The 15,846-nt window shown below is 42.0% G+C and overlaps 2 protein-coding genes and 1 pseudogene across 2 annotated transcripts; all 3 read left to right on the forward strand.

The window, feature by feature from the left end:
- Positions 1 to 1,473: 1,473 nt before the first annotated feature.
- Positions 1,474 to 3,954, forward strand: LOC124650573 (annotated as a pseudogene).
- A 2,920-nt stretch (positions 3,955 to 6,874) lies between these two features.
- LOC124648772 (NRR repressor homolog 1-like) lies at positions 6,875 to 7,449 on the forward strand. The gene has a single exon (XM_047188480.1). The coding sequence runs from the start codon at positions 6,875 to 6,877 to the stop codon at positions 7,358 to 7,360; it is 486 nt and encodes a 161-aa protein (XP_047044436.1). The 3' UTR covers positions 7,361 to 7,449.
- Positions 7,450 to 10,952: 3,503 nt separating this feature from the next.
- Positions 10,953 to 12,514, forward strand: LOC124650574 (40S ribosomal protein S4-like). Its single transcript, XM_047190086.1, has 4 exons — positions 10,953 to 10,994; positions 11,265 to 11,445; positions 11,544 to 11,641; positions 12,083 to 12,514. Exons 1-4 carry the CDS (start codon positions 10,968 to 10,970, stop codon positions 12,512 to 12,514), a joined length of 738 nt encoding a protein of 245 aa, XP_047046042.1. The 5' UTR covers positions 10,953 to 10,967.
- The last annotated feature ends 3,332 nt before the right edge of the window (positions 12,515 to 15,846 follow it).

A 15,846-nucleotide genomic window follows, 5' to 3' on the forward strand; every position in this document is an offset into this window, starting at 1 on the left:
TCTTTAGTTTCATGGTGAAGTCAGTGACAGAGAATGGCATGAAAGCCAAGATTTGAGGACTAGTAATGGTGGTTCGTGTCCCGGTGGCGATGAGGTTTTGCCTGGTGATTCGTGACTTGGAGCAGCGACATCGGCAAGTGGAGGCGACATCACATGATAAATTCATACTCTAAACTTGCAGGGTGAAATCCAAGATCTTGTCTTAATTGGTGTGCATGGCAATGACCTTGTTCAAGGCATTGTTTTGTGAACATGGATTTTTTTCTGGGTGAAACGCTTTTGCACTGTTCCTTGGTGGAGGCTCGCATTTGGAGAAGATGGATTTATGGTGCCGTCTTGGTGGTGTTTGGTCCGCTGCAAGAATAGATCAATGTAGCGATTTTTTTCTTTTCCATAATTATTATTTTTGTGGTTGTGTTCATCTATATTTTTATTAGGGCACTACGTTGTTGTAGTGGCCAGGTTTAATTGCTATCTTCGTAATATTAATATATTTTCTTTGTCAAAAAAAATCACCAAAGAATAACTAAATACATCTAAATTTAGATAAATTTAAGATAACTTTCATGCGATGGAGGGACTATATTGATATAAAAGGGACGGAAGATTATAATTTTTAAAATTTAAAAATAGGATTATAACCTATTAATAATCAAATATCGGTATACTCATACTATTTTTAAGTAAAAATAATGCCACAATTTGTGGCAAGAATCACGACCATCCCTATAAATTCAGTCGCCATGCCTCAGATGTTCTCCGCAGCATCTAGCAGTTAACCATACCGGCTTTCATCTCACTCCTCCGTCCTGGCTTGCTTCTCTGTCGTCGCAAAGCAGCATTGCGATTGCAAAGCGAGCTAGCAGGCAAGTGTACCTTGTACAGGCTACTGCATTCCACTGCCATGGACGCCACGACGGTGGCAGCAAAGGCTGTAGCCCCGAGCACCGAGGACGCAGACAACCACTACCTCACATGGCAGTATTGCCGGCACTTTTCTTGCCGGCACATTGCAGATATGCCACTAAAGCTACTGTTTAGCGGCACTTTTTGATTAGTGCCTCAAATTACCATCTAATTATTGGCATTTTTAGAGAGTGCCATTAATAATAGATTATTATTGGCATTTTACTAAAGTGTCGGTATATTTTTTTCGTGGCAGTTTTAGAAAAGTGTCTGCAATGTTTCTTATTACTGGCATTTTACCAAAGTGCTGGTATTTTTCACGGCAGTTTTTTCAAAAGTGCCTGCAATGTTGTTTATTACTGGCATTTGGAAAAAAGTGCCGGCATTTCCCTCCACCCCGCAGTTATTTTTTGAAGGGTCTAAATGCAAATTTTACACGCCTCTCCCCATCCCCAAGCTTCCGTCCCTTCCTTAATCGCTCTGTCGCCACGCACGCGGCCGCGGCCGACCTCGCCGCCGCCGTCGTCCTCCGCACGGATCTCCCCTCCCGGCCATAAATCTCTCCCCATGGCGTCCTACAACCCCAGCCCCGCCTACCCAGCCCCCTCGGCCCCGCCGCTCTACCCGGACGCTCGCCATGGCGGACCTCGCCCCGTCGAGATCCCCTCCTCCCCGGGCACGCCCAACTCGCCCGCCGCTCCCCCGCCCTCCGAGGACATCCTCCTCCTCATCCCCGCCACCCAGCTCCACCTCATCGACCGGCACCGCAGCCACCCGCTCGCCGCGGGGGACCTCACTCTCCTCCGCATCGGGGCCGGCTCCACCTCCCTCGCCGCCATCGCGCAGCTCGGCCCCGTCCAATTCCCTTCGACCCGCGACGTGGCCGCCGTGAAGCACGACCCCTGCCACTACTCCTTCTCCCTGACCGTCCCCGCCTCCGCTGACGACCCGGCGCCCGGCCCGCTCCACTACGGCCTCACGCTCCCGCGCCCCGACCCGCGCCTCGACGGCGTGCTCGCGGCCTGCACCAGCTTCTCCGCCCACTCCGTGGCCAGCAGCGAGGGGCTCGCCGGCGGGGTGGGCGGCGAGGTCGAGGCCGCCGCGTACTGGACCGCCGTCGCGCCAAACGTCGAGGAGTACGGCGGCGCGGTCGCCGGGCGCCGAGGGCCTCGCCAAGGGGATCATCTGGTGTGGGGTCATGACGGTGGAGAGGCTCCACTGGGGGAACGAGGTCCTCAGGAAGAGAATCCAGCCTGGGGACACTGACGCCGAGGTCACCCCCGAGATGCTGAAGCGAATCAAAAGGTATTGCTGACTTCCTCACTTCTTGTAGTGCCATTATGGGTATATCAGTGTTCTCTAGTGTCATTTCAGTCGAGTTAGTAAACCTTATGATGATTAGGGGCAATATCTGCAAATTATCCATGCAATCATGCTGGCAATTACATGTATTTTACTAGTCTTGTTGTTTGGCTTCCCTGTTCCTTGGTTTCATATTTATGTCATGTATAGGAAGAACTCCAAGCATTCGTGTAGAAATGCTCTGGGATTGTAGATAGTTTGCAATTTATGAGCTTCTCAACTGGAGTAACTTAAACTGAGGGATATTTTTTGTAACCACGAAATTGTTCTTTTTGAGAACTTTATTATTTTATTACGAAGTACATTATGCTTAACATAATCGTAAGCAGGTAATATTCACTCTAGCATAAGGATGCATTATATATTGTACAAGGAGTTTGACCCTGTGCCGGTACAGTCACACTTGTTGATTAGTGATCTCACCGGATGTTTTAGGTAACTTGTGCTTCCTTGCTTAAACTGATTGTGTTGTCTCATTTTGGTATTTCTTATATTTTCTGGCAGGGCTAAGAAGGTCACAAAAATGTCTGAGAAAGTGGCAACCGGAATACTGTCTGGAGTCGGGAAGGTTACTGGCCATTTTACAAGCTCAATAGCTAACTCAAAAGCTGGAAAGAAGTTTTTCAGCCTACTGCCTGGAGAGATTGTTCCGCGCCGCTGCTCCCCCGAGCCCTCCCACGACGCCCACCTACCCATCCCGTGCTGTATGACCGCCATGTGGGTACCGGTTCTGTGTTGTCTTTGTGTAACTAGTTACTGCACACAGAGCTGGCACTATTTCCTTCAACTACCACTTCTGACAGCCATGAGCTGTGGTCTTTTGGGTCAAAGTAGTTGGTGCATTTCTTGACATGCTGTTATTTTCTGATTACTGATCAGTATTACCTGTTCCTTGGCATATGTTTCTGCAGGTCATGTTAGAGTTTGCTTACAGTATGCGTTGTAGCAATATATTTTAGATCAACCGAACTATATATAAACATGAAGTTCATGCAACATTGTTTTTTATTAAGTGGCTTGTACTGGTATACAAAGAGCAATAAAGATAGCATGAGTGCAAGCATTACATTCTATTGTACTGTCTTTATGCCTTCATTCCTAGCATATTTATTTGACTCAAAATGCATTAGCTTCTTCTGGTTGCATCTTGGTATGTGAGTATGTGACTGTTTTCTTCTTTCTCCAGTCATATCTCTATCAGATACTCCGTGGCGTTGCTTACTGTCATTCTCATAGAGTTCTTCATCGAGATTTGAAACCTCAGAATTTATTGGTAGATCGGCGTACTAACGCACTGAAGCTTGCAGACTTTGGTTTAGCCAGGGCTTTTGGAATCCCTGTTCGTACATTTACTCAAGAGGTATTTTTCTTCTATTACTCGTTTACAAGCGCATTGAGAACTGTTCCAGTACCACGTCGCCTTTTGGCAGGATCTTAGTATACAATTTTGCATCTTAGTATGTACTACATATGATTTTGCATCTAAACAAGCTCATTGTTCTTGTATCAAACAACACCATGGCACATCAACTCACAAGGCATGTCTATGGGAAGTATTTTTCAGGTAGTAACATTATGGTACAGAGCTCCAGAAATTATTCTTGGAGCGAGGCAATATTCCACACCAGTTGATTTGTGATCAGTGGGCTGTATCTTTGCAGAAATGATGAAGCAGAAGCCACTGTTTCCAGGTGATTCTGAGATTGATGAATTATTTAAGATATTCAGGTTCGATTCTCTCCCCGAACCATTCTAGTTTACCATCAAATTCGAATTTCAGCAACAACAGAAACATGTTAGTGCTCAGAGTACTAGATGTACTTCATTATCTAGGTTCAGATTCTTAGGAGAAGAGTGAGAGCCCAAGGAACCATGAGTTTGGCCAAATGTCTGAATTAGTTGATGCACCTTTGTTTAAGAGTAATAGTACAGTGCTTAACATCTGAACTTTGTGGTTCCTAACAAAGCCGGTAGGACTTTTTTTAGCGAGTTTATCAAACTAATTCCACATTATTTATGGCTGGAGTTACTTTCTACTTTTTTAGCTTATCAGTCACCTCACTTTTTTGCCTTATTGCTCAAAAACCAAGCATAGGAAGCCATTTTTAATGCAGACAAATACTCACTCCGTTCTCTTTTATAAGACGTTTTAGCTCTTTTATAGATTCGCTCACTTTAGTTTGTATCTAGTCTAGTTTTAATGTGTAGGTTTTGGTTCATATCTAGTCCACTTTAAAATATCTTAAGTGTCTTGTATTAATGAACAGAGGGAGTAGGTAACGAGTGAAACAGAGATATCTGTTTCGGCGTTAATATAGCACATTCACACTAAAAAGTTTAAACTGTCAAATTGTTTCTTTATTTCTGTATGCATCTTATCTATACCCCAATTTTCAAAATAGAAGTATTTGCCGCTTTCCCAGTTTCAAATTATATATGATAGCTCTGGTGATAATGTATATAAGATTATAAGGTGCCCCCATATTTGAAATTGGAGCTTTGTAATCTTTGACTATCGATCTTTCCGACAATATATATGACTGTTGACAGTAAAGTGGCACTAATGTCTCAAACTTGAAAGTAGCTTATATGTTCGTACTGTTTTAGTTATGTGGTGAAATATGGTGAAACAAACTAATGGTAAACACACTGTTTTAGAGACCATGCCAAACGAACCGTGCTAATTACTGATTGCACCGTTTCCTAATTTGCTTAAAATATGGAAACAAACTTAGGATGATATGTGGGGCTGGGGGGAAGTGGTATTTCCTTGTCATATTCCTGGTTCTGCTTTATCCAAGTATTCTGCTGTATTTGTTTATGCTAGTATAACATTATACCATTACCAAGTATTATGCTGTATTTGTTTATGCTGTATTTGTTTATGCTTTATCCAAGGAATGAATATTGCATTCATTCGAGCATAATAGTTCACCATGTTACCCTTCCTGTCCTACTTTCATGTTAAGAGTTATCTCAACAGTATATTTCGTTTACTTGTTACCCTTTGTGTTGCTATTTCGCTTATTTTATTCTCTTCTGTGATATTAAGGTGTACAGTTGACAGCAACTCACGGTGGTGTTGCACATATATTCTTGAGGCATCCGATCCTTTATTTGTGGAAATTGGGAAGTCTTTTATTGAAGAACAAATCAAAGGTAGGATGTCTTCTTAAAACTGAACTCCAATATTATGATGCATGGTATTTTGATCGAGACCTACAGTAAATAGTCTTTGAGAATTATTATCATGAACATTGGCTGCCTAAAATATGGTCTTAGTTTGACCTTGCTTCGAAGAGTTTTTGATATACGATCTCCGAAAAGCATTTGAGTATCCATCTATCTGCTTCTCCAGCCTTCATAGTTTGTTGGGCCTATTTTGACGATTTGTGTGGTAGGATACCCTGGGATTGGTGTGGTAGCAAAGAATTTCAGTTGATTGCCTTTGCTTTGAAAGAGCATGAAAGGAATGCTTTTTTCTTCATCTATATGTTTGTGTTGCGTCTCATCTGGATGCTACTCATGCATAATTATTTGAATCTGGTTCATGTTTATTTTGTGGTTGTAGTTCTTAACTATTGAAAAACTTTGTTGGTATTTTGTGGTATGCCTTTGGCATGCTCTCGAAATTTTTCTTTGTTGCATGATACTTTCGAGGTATGTTTCTGTTTGCTTCTGGTAACTGTCCTTTTATCTTCAGTGTCTGTACTTCTAAAATGATATTGAGTGACCGAGGTTGATTTCGAAGATTATGTCTCTAGGCCCGGATAAAATCAGCATGTTATGTGATTGTCTGGATATGTTTGATTGAAGATTTTGTAAGTTAGATTGTCAGGACATGTCATTGTGTCTTGCAACGATGAGATCATGTTGAGATGTACTGCTGGATATGTTGGTTGCAGACCATGTTCAGATTTGCCTTTATAGTGTACTATTGCATATGTTGGATTTGCAGGCAACTGCTGCTGGAACATGTTCAGATTTGCCTTTATTTGTGCTGCTGGAACATGTTGCTTGCAGAACATGTTGGTACTTGCCATTGCAGTGTATTATTTGTTGCAGAACATGTTGTAATATGCTGGAACATATTGCTTGCATAATTGTCATTAGTTGGAAACTGTTTGCTGCAGAAATGTGCCTCTAGGTCCATTTGGAAGCACTAGATTCTGCCTTGAATTCTATTTGCTGGCATTTATAAAAATGCCTTGGTTACAAATTCCTGGCGCTTTTAAAGTGCCTGAAAAGGAAATAGTGGCAGATTCAAAAATAGCCTGCATTTGTATTTACTGGCACTTTAAGTATGTGCCAACAAATTTCTTTGGCGGCACATCAGAAAATGCCAGAAAAAGATTTAGCGGCACTTTTTAGATGCCAGTAATAGGAATGCCGGCACTTCTGTAGATGCCAGAATAAGATTTGGCGGCACTTTTTAGATGCCAATAATAGAAATGCTAGTACTTTTACAGATGCCAGGAATATTTTTAGCGGCATTTTTGAAAAAGTGCCGGCAAAGGTTTTCTACGACATTAGTAAATGCAGCACTTTTTTTTATGCCTTGAAAAATCTTTGCCGGCATTTTTGATGGCTTTGCCGGCACTTTTTGATGCCTGCAATCCAGGTACGTGGTGTAGTGAACGCTCCCTCATCGCAGCGGGCGGCAGCGCCAAAGCCGGCGCCTGGGCAGGAGGAGCCGCTGCCAGCTTCTACGGCCGACATGGCGCCGCCGCCGACGACGACGACGCGTGCTACCAGTGCGGAGTTCGGCGACGAGGACGAGCAGGTGGAGAAGTTCTACGAGCTGCTGGCCAACATCCGGGCCTTGAGGGCCATGCACGCGAGAGGAAGCGGCAACGCAGACGCGAGCACGGACGACACTGCCAGTGACAAGGTATGTGACGGCGTGAGGAAGCGGGCGCGGTGGGCGGAGCAGCCGTGGCGGCCGACGTTCAGGATGGAGGATTTCGAGGAGGCGCCAGGCGGCAGCGCGTCCAAGAAGGACACGAGGGACGACGAAGGCGCCGCTACGAGCCGGTGGCCGGGGAAGAAGACGACGGATGAAACGGCGGATGGTGAGAGTGACGACGCGTGAAGGAAAGGCCGTCTGGGCGTCGTCATGTCGTCTTCAGAGAAGAAAGTTTGACATTTGTTTGTCCTGAATCCTGATGCTGTAGCTGCCTGCGCATGACACACGTGCGCGCGCATGTGTTTTGCGATAGCGCTTTACCTGTCGGTGGACAATAAGTTGTGGGTACTGAATTTCCATGGATGATAAATTCTCCATGTTGGAGATCAAAATCTTTGTACTATGATATAATCCTGCGTCGATGGACACGTTTAAAGCTGTTTTACTTGTTGTATACTACTATAACTTAGTTACAACTTCCTCTAAAAACAAGTTGTTACAAATCTGCAACCTTAATTTAGGACTAATCAGCAATAAGGCTAAGGCCAATTAGAGTGCAAATTACCTACACTGAGAAGCCAGAATGGCATGTTGGTTATGCGCAACGTATGAGCTCGTCCCTACTCCGGAAATTTTTACTGAAGATAAAATTACATAGAAACAGGTGAACATTAAATATGTTTAAATTTGGAAAAAATAAACAAGAACATAAAAAAGCAAGATTTAAATTCAAAATCAAATTTATTTGGTAGTTATACAAAACCGAATACAACAATACAACAACACTATTCATGTCTCCCTTAGAAGAAAAAAAGCTATTCATGTCTAACATGTTCTTTTGTCACCTCGTAAATAATTATGAGATTGAGCTTGAAATTTCACATGTTTATAGATCATTTTCTTTCTAAGACACTTTTTTGAAAATATACAAACTTTAGTTTTCGCGAAGTTTCTATAATTCTATTGCAACTTGGGAAATGGCTTGCAAGGTAATGATCTTGGGGATAGCTCAGCCGGATATACTAGGGCTTGGAGGCAGATTACTGGGCTAGTTGACACATATAGGAATGCAATGTGTGTGCAGCTTGGGGACGGAAAATGTACATCCCTTTGGAAGGATAAATGGACTACAAATGGGCCCTTAAGAAATCAGTTCCCGGCTTTGTACTCACATGCACTAAGACCAAACATCTCAGTAGCGGACTGCTGGAGAGATGGGACGTGGGTTCTCCCTCTGAAGCACATTACCTCCGACAGGGCTGAACGGGAAAAGGAGACGATAATGTCCTTCCTGGACACTTGTGTTCTCCAACCCTCTGTTTGCGACAGGAGAGGATGGAGAATTGATATGAAGGTCAATTTCTCAGTTCGAAATATGTACGAGATCATGAACTGGGGAGGAATAAGACATGTGAGTGCAGACACCATCTGGTCGTGTGCGGCACCAAAGAAAGGGAAGGTTTTTGCTTGGCTGATGATTAAGGGCAGGATCAAATTTAGATCACTTCTTTTCCGGCAGAAAGTTATCGATTATGAGCTATGCCCCTTTGGATGTAAAGAAAGGGAGACAGTAGAACACTTTGTCCTGAATTGTCGACGGACTTCTCAAAACCTCACGCTTCTCGGAATTGACCTGTCTGATCTCTCTGTTTTATCAGATATTTACGACACAACCAGGGACAAATGTACAGACCAGAAAAAGAAAGGTTGGGACCTTGTCATTACAGCTTCCATGTGGACCATTTGGCTGTCTAGAAACAGGAAAGTGTTTGATGACATAGAAGTCCCACTTCATACTGCTGCCAAACAATGCATGGAAACTTGGAAGCTTTGGTCACATAGGGCCAGGAAGGATGAGAGAGATGCATTACTTCTCTGGTGTTCAGAGTGGCATATTTGACCTCTCCCCCTCTCTTTGTTGCTCCGTACATATCACTAGTTTTTTTTTCCTTTCTTTCTTTCCCTGCTATCCCCCTTGTGTTCTTTGGTTGGTGTAACACCCTGAGCTGCCTTAGCTCCCTTAATAAAATTTAGGTAGGGGTTCCCCCCTTCCGACTTGATCAAAAAAAAAAAAACTTGGGAAATGGCACAACCGGTGATGGTACACAAAATAAGGCTGACAAGACAACATAAACTCGTCTGGTGAAAATGTCCGACAAGACACTGTTTGGTTCGGGATCCATTTTTCCAAAATTTGTTTGGCTGACAAGACAATCTAAACTCGGGATCCATTTTCAAAAATAAACTCGGGTGCAGCATTTGCCACAAAGAACAGCGCAGTAAACTGAACAGGCCTCCACACTGCCCACCTCTCTGCTGGGCCACGAGCCCAACGCCGTGACCTAACGCGGACTCTTAACGACGCCGTATCCGACGGCAGGCACCTTCACGCCAGGCCATAAAACCACCTCCTTGCACCCCAACGCCGTCACATCAGCTAGGGTTTATCTCCGCCTCTATCGTACATTCCGTTTCGCACCTCAGTCACCACGGCGTCGCCTGCGAAAAGATCCTGCAGAGTCCGAGCAAAATGGTCAGACTTCTGGTTCATTGTTTTGTTCTTGCTATTTTGCCCGATTTTTCTCTCTATGATTCGATCATTCGATCAAGGGATTCGTCACATAGTTTGAGGCCATAACATGTGCATCCTATATTCCTATTGTCCGTGTGTTCGTAGGTTGACTGGTTGAGCTTTCTTGATGCAGTCGGTTCCTTAGTTCTTGTTAGAGCAAACGTTTCGCATAAAGATGGCATTCTTTCACGGGAAATACTTGCTGTAATTTTGATCTACATGTAGAGCGAATGGCCAGAAATCCAAAATATCGTTTGACAATACCGTATATAGATGGGTTGCTAAGTTCTCACCGGAGCACGCGTTTCACTTAAAACTTCTTTGGCATTCCTCTAGAGAGAAACCTTCGTGTCATTTTGCTCTACACGCGGAGCAAATCGTGCCAAATTGTATAGTATCTATCGGAAATGTGGTTGCTTACATTTCTGTAGAGTCAAAAATTTCTGTCATTTTGATCCCCGTGTAGAGCTAGTCCTGGGCCTGGCCAGAATGACATAATTATTGGCGATTGATTGCTGCAGCTCACGGTTTATACATGGATCTTGTGATGGGGTCCTAATTTTTTTCGGTCCCACAATGAAACTTGTTTGTTTGACAAATGAATCCTGGTATAGTTGGATCAGGTGATTCATGGAATGTGCACTTTTTTTTGCCAGATACATCATAAATTTGTGCCCCGCATAGTCCTCGATTGTGAATTTTAAATTATGTTGCGGTGGTCCGAGTTGGATGAATTTTCTTATTCTTTTCGTGCGTTCATTTTCATACATCGAATGCACTAAAATTTCGGTTGCTCTAGTGAAGTGCTAATCCAGTTTAGTCTAGTTAGGATGCTCTGGATCGATGTAGGAGCCCTTTTCTCCTTTTTCTTGCACATCTTTGACATGCCCATGCTATCCTGAATAATACAGCTGTCTAGAGGTGTAGCTTCCAACATTTATTTAATCATTGGCCATTCCATTGTGTATTCTAAGAAACTAGGAAGTGTTTTTTTTATGTAATGTAAACCATTATATCTTAAGCTGTTGTACTTATTGACCGTTTTCTAAGCCATTACTTCATCTGACTGCAAATTTTGGTCCACATATCAAACACAATGAGTAAGGAATAGTACCAAGAAATCACTGAGTATATGACTCTTAAGTGCTCATTCATTGTTTTTCTTTGCAGGCCAGGGGTCTGAAGAAGCACGTGAAGAGGCTCAACGCCCCTAAACATTGCATGCTTGACAAGCTTGGTGGAGCATTTGTAAGTGCATTCGATCTGTAACTATACTCTTTTGCTAATTTTCAGTTGCCTGAACTTTTGGAAAATCTCAATCACCAAAAATGCAACTAATAAGCTTCAATTTAAAAAAATGTTAGTGCAATGTTTAGTCTGCAATTTATACATAGCTTTTCGGTCTAATGTTTATAAAGAGAGTGAAGTTGATGTGATGATTGTTGTATGTCGATCAAAGGCTGAAAAGTGGATTTGTTTTTTTCCTAAATCTGAGAACTGATATTTTTTGTTGACCAGGCACCCAAACCTTCTTCCGGTCCCCACAAATCTAGGGAGTGTTTGCCCATGCTTCTTATCGTTAGGAACAGGCTGAAGTATGCTCTGAGCTACCGTGAAGTTAATTCAATCTTGATGCAGCGACATATCATGATTGATGGGAAGGTCAGGACTGACAAAACATATCCTGCTGGGTTCATGGGTAATTTTTCTTGCTTGCTTCTGCTTAATCCTATTTTCAGTGCCTACTATTGATTTACTGATCATGAAATGTTGCCGCCTACTTTATTAATCCTGCAGATGTTGTATCAATCCCAAAGACTGGGGAGAATTTCCGCCTTCTCTATGACACCAAGGGTCGCTTCCGTCTCCACAAAATCAGGGATGAGGAGGCTAAGGTATGTACCATGATAGGAGTAGCTCTTGCTTATCATGATTTTGTGTGATGTGGTATTTCGTATATCAAAGTAAGATTCTCAGCTAGTCCATTGGTTATTTTGCCCCCAAATGGCTATATTTTATTAATTTTACGACAATTATATGTCAAGTTGAAGTGTTGAACATGTATATTTTGATTCAGTGACTAGGAAATTTGAGGCTATGTTCCTTCCCTAAAGACAGGATCATTTTGTTCAGTTACTTGGTGTTTTTTTTGTCCAAAATCCCCAAAGCAGTTACATTTGTCCTTTGCTCATGTTGTTTTCTTTTCGAAAATTAAACTCGTTGTTGGATAAATGGATAAATAAGATAATTCTAAAGGAGGATTAGATTGTGCTCGAGGCTATATTATCATGTTCACAACACATGTTTCAGTACTGAGGTTGTATTCTGCTCTGCAGTTCAAGCTCTGCAAGGTCAGGTCTGTGCAGTTTGGACAGAAAGGCGTTCCTTCCCTGAACACCTACGACGGCCGCACCATCCGCTACCCAGACCCTCTCATCAAAGCCAATGACACCATCAAGATTGAGCTGGAGACCAACAAGATCGTGGATTTCATCAAGTTCGACGTTGGGAACTTCGTGATGGTGACGGGTGGCAGGAACACCGGGCGCTTCGGGGTGATCAAGAGCAGGGAGAAGCACCAGGGCAGCTTCGAGACCATCCACGTCGAGGATGCACTCGGCCATCAGTTCGCCACCCGCCTGGCCAACGTCTTCACCGTTGGCAAGGACAAGAAGTCGTTGGTCTCTCTCCCCAAGGGCAAGGGCGTCAAGCTTACGATCATTGAAGAGGCAAGGAAGCGCAATGCTACGGCTGCTGCTGTGGCTTGATACCTCACCCCTCCTCGAATAAAATGTTTTACTATGAGCGAGTTCGTGTTGGAGACAAGCCATGTTAGTTCCTCATTTGATATTTTCATTGAACTGTTCTCCCTGGGTTGGTTGCTTTGAGCACTTAAAGTGCTGGATTAAGAACATATTTTTTCCGATCTTATATGTGTACCTTAAGATATTTTTGCCGATCTTATTGATAGAGTACTTATGAGTTAAAAAAGAATTTTTGTAATGCAATTTTTTGTTCCTACTGGTTTTAGGTATGGGCCTGTTCACACCGTTTGGTTTGCTTGGTGGGTTGATATTCGGTTCAGGCAGCTATTCATTCGTTTGTCCCCTAAAAAAGAAATATTCATTCGTTCATCCATAACATGTTCATTCGGGAAACTAGTGCCACTGACACTATTTCATTCTGAAACTTCAGTTATGCCAAATGCGTTCTGTTAGATTTATCTTCTCATCATGTACACATTTTTTGAACTTATCCATTATCCATGCACAGGTGTTGGCCTTTAGTTCAACTTGCCTAGTTGTGGCCTAGGCTATTTGTTTTTACCAAGTACCCACCAAACAGTTAAAATTTGAACTCCTTACAATAAATCTAAATATATTTTCATAAAATCAAGGAGACTCATGAGCTTACTGTCAATTGTGACCAAATTAGAAATTTGTGTTTGAACTTTCCGTCCAGGCATCTACCAGCAATTCAAATTATGGAAGTGCTCAGAAAAGTCCGAAGTTTTTACAGAAAATCTAGCTTACTTATACTACTGTATTTTCCAAATCCAGGCCAAATCCAACACAAGTTTTAGGAGAAAATCGTGCAGGCTCCGCCCAGTTCAATAAGAGAAGAGGTAGTTTGGTCATTTTAGGCTCGGTCAGGCTATTCCAAGGGCTTTAACTAACAATAAGACCCACCTATGGTAAAAAGGAGAGGAAAGCCTAATTAAACTTCCAAGGTGACCTAGTGGTGTCACATAAATTTTCCTACCGATAAGGCTTCAGAACTTAGGATAGAGTCCTAGACATCGCTATTTCGCAAAACCAACAAGCCAACAAGAACTGAGATCGATAACGTCCTGCTAACTTTGCTTGAACACGAGAAGCCTTATTACAGAAGCGATTTTACATGGACAAGAAATCACAGGATGGGAGTACTTTAGTAGCACGCTTGATGCTATGAACAACGACTCCAACAATGGATTTGTCTTGTTCAACGTCCTGTCATTCTTTTAATCAGATTCAAGTAAGTCTAACTCCACTTAGAGCAACTATATCATACTGAAAAGCTACTTTTGTGTATGCTCAAAATATATTGAGTACAAAGTTGGGAAGCATACAACCAATGTTCTTCTTTTCCATACACTATAAAGCATACAACGTCCATTCCTAAAATAGCTTTGTAACTTTTTCTAGATATAAATAAATCTATAGCTAAAAAATGTCTATATATCTTCGTATCTACACAAAGTTGGGAAGGTTTTTAGGAACGGAGGAGTACTATAGTTGTCACATCTCTATGCATAGTTCATAACATTATGTATCCCACTACTATTCATATCTCTATATCTCGACGCACAAATCAAACATAAACATTCCAGACACATAATTGAAACAGTTTACTTCACACACAAAACTAAAACAACATAGTTCAAACACCAGCCTGAACCATAATTTAGATAACAAATACAGCTGAGTACAATGAAGCGATAAAGTTCGAGCACATTCATTTGAATACTTCTTTGGCCCCCTCATCAGGGTTCGATGGTGAGAAGCTATGCACTAGAACTTTGTCGGCGTGGGAGAGACACGCGGCCTAGGGGAACATAAAGAGAGGAAACGGGGGAAATTTCCCTCCCACCACGGATTAGTGTTTCTGCGTACCCTAAAGGACCCCCCCCCCCTCCCGTAGCGCAAATTTGCGGGTCGGGGTGAGGGGCTTTTTTTTGCTAGCAATAACAAATCAAGTATGGGGGCGTTTTGTGTATATGTTAGACACTATTATTTTCCTAGGTAATAATAGATGGTAGGATTATTAAGGTTGCGATCCTTTTGATCGTGTGCTATAGTTGCTCTTGGACAATCTCCGCCGAAAACATCCTCCCCAAATTCATACTAGGGGTCACCCCTAGTTTTTCATCCTACACAACTTCCACAAACTCTGGTAAATGCCCCAAAAGCTGCTCTGTTTTTTAACACATGATTCATGTTACTTCTACTTTAACATCATAATAAATCAAACATCAACATCTCCCATGCATAGAATTCTATGAAATAATAATAATTCCACAATTTAATCCAAATTAGTTGAACCAACAAATGACAAAAAAGGAGAAAATATTGGCTGCTACACAACAAATAAGGTCAGGTCGCCGGGAGGGGGGGGGGGGGTGTCAAGTATCACAATTCAGAGAAGGTCCAATCCTGTAAGAACGTAGGACAAGCTTAAGGTTGTACTGTATAAAACACAAACGTTCCTGAGGGTGACATGAATATTGTACACCTCCAGGTTACTTCTTATAAGGTGTACTTTGATAAGTCAAACTATACACCAATTTTCTAGACAAAACTCGTAGCCTCTATGATACCAAAAAAGTACAATATTAAAACATATTTCATGATGAGTATTTTACAAAACCACTTTAGTATTTTACAGGTTGCCAGGTTTTTAATAAATACTTGGTTAAAGTTAACGTAGTTTGACTTTTTCACAAACTAATACACCTTATAAGAAGGGACGAAGGGAGTAGCAAACATGGATTTCCATATATAACAAGATAAGCAAAGTGTGAAATCTTATTCTTATTGGATGGAGCCTAAGCTAGGTGCACACATATCCATGTGAATTGCATACCTAATGGTTGATACCCATGCCATATATATGTGCATTCAAGGGAGTTATTAAGGCATATGTCCAGCCATATTGCAGTTCCATAAGTTTTAGAAATGGTTTTCGTCACTCCAAGATTTGGGAAATGGTTTCTGTTATCTCTAGCCTTACCTCCTCCATTCCTTGCTCTAAAGATCGACCCTATGAGCCTTTGGAGATGAAGTAAAGTACATTATCAATACCATAATAGAAACACAACTAACGAATAAAACTTGATTATATAGTCATAGCATACTGCACATAGTTAAAATATTCCCTTAGGAACATAGAGAACAACTTAGAACAGTGAAACATGAAAATATTTAGTAGCATATGAAATACAACACAATTTGAAAGTATGTTACTTCACCAACAAATAATAACAAGGTATCAATTTGTAGTATGCAAAACAACAGTCAAAAGATATCCATGGTCCCCATCGATACAAATTATGAAGCGG

This window comes from Lolium rigidum, chromosome 4 (genome assembly GCF_022539505.1).
Source record: "Lolium rigidum isolate FL_2022 chromosome 4, APGP_CSIRO_Lrig_0.1, whole genome shotgun sequence".
In the NCBI taxonomy this organism is placed as follows: domain Eukaryota; kingdom Viridiplantae; phylum Streptophyta; class Magnoliopsida; order Poales; family Poaceae; genus Lolium; species Lolium rigidum.

Excerpts from the sequence above, each read along its gene's own strand:
- LOC124650574 (XM_047190086.1), top strand. The coding sequence starts at position 10,968 with ATGCTTGACAAGCTTGGTGGAGCATTT. Across the intron at positions 11,446-11,543 it reads ATATCCTGCTGGGTTCATGG|ATGTTGTATCAATCCCAAAG; the intron begins GTAATTTTTCTT and ends TTAATCCTGCAG. Across the intron at positions 11,642-12,082 it reads TCAGGGATGAGGAGGCTAAG|TTCAAGCTCTGCAAGGTCAG; the intron begins GTATGTACCATG and ends TCTGCTCTGCAG.
- LOC124648772 (XM_047188480.1), top strand. The coding sequence starts at position 6,875 with ATGCCTGCAATCCAGGTACGTGGTGTAGTGAACGCTCCCTCATCGCAG.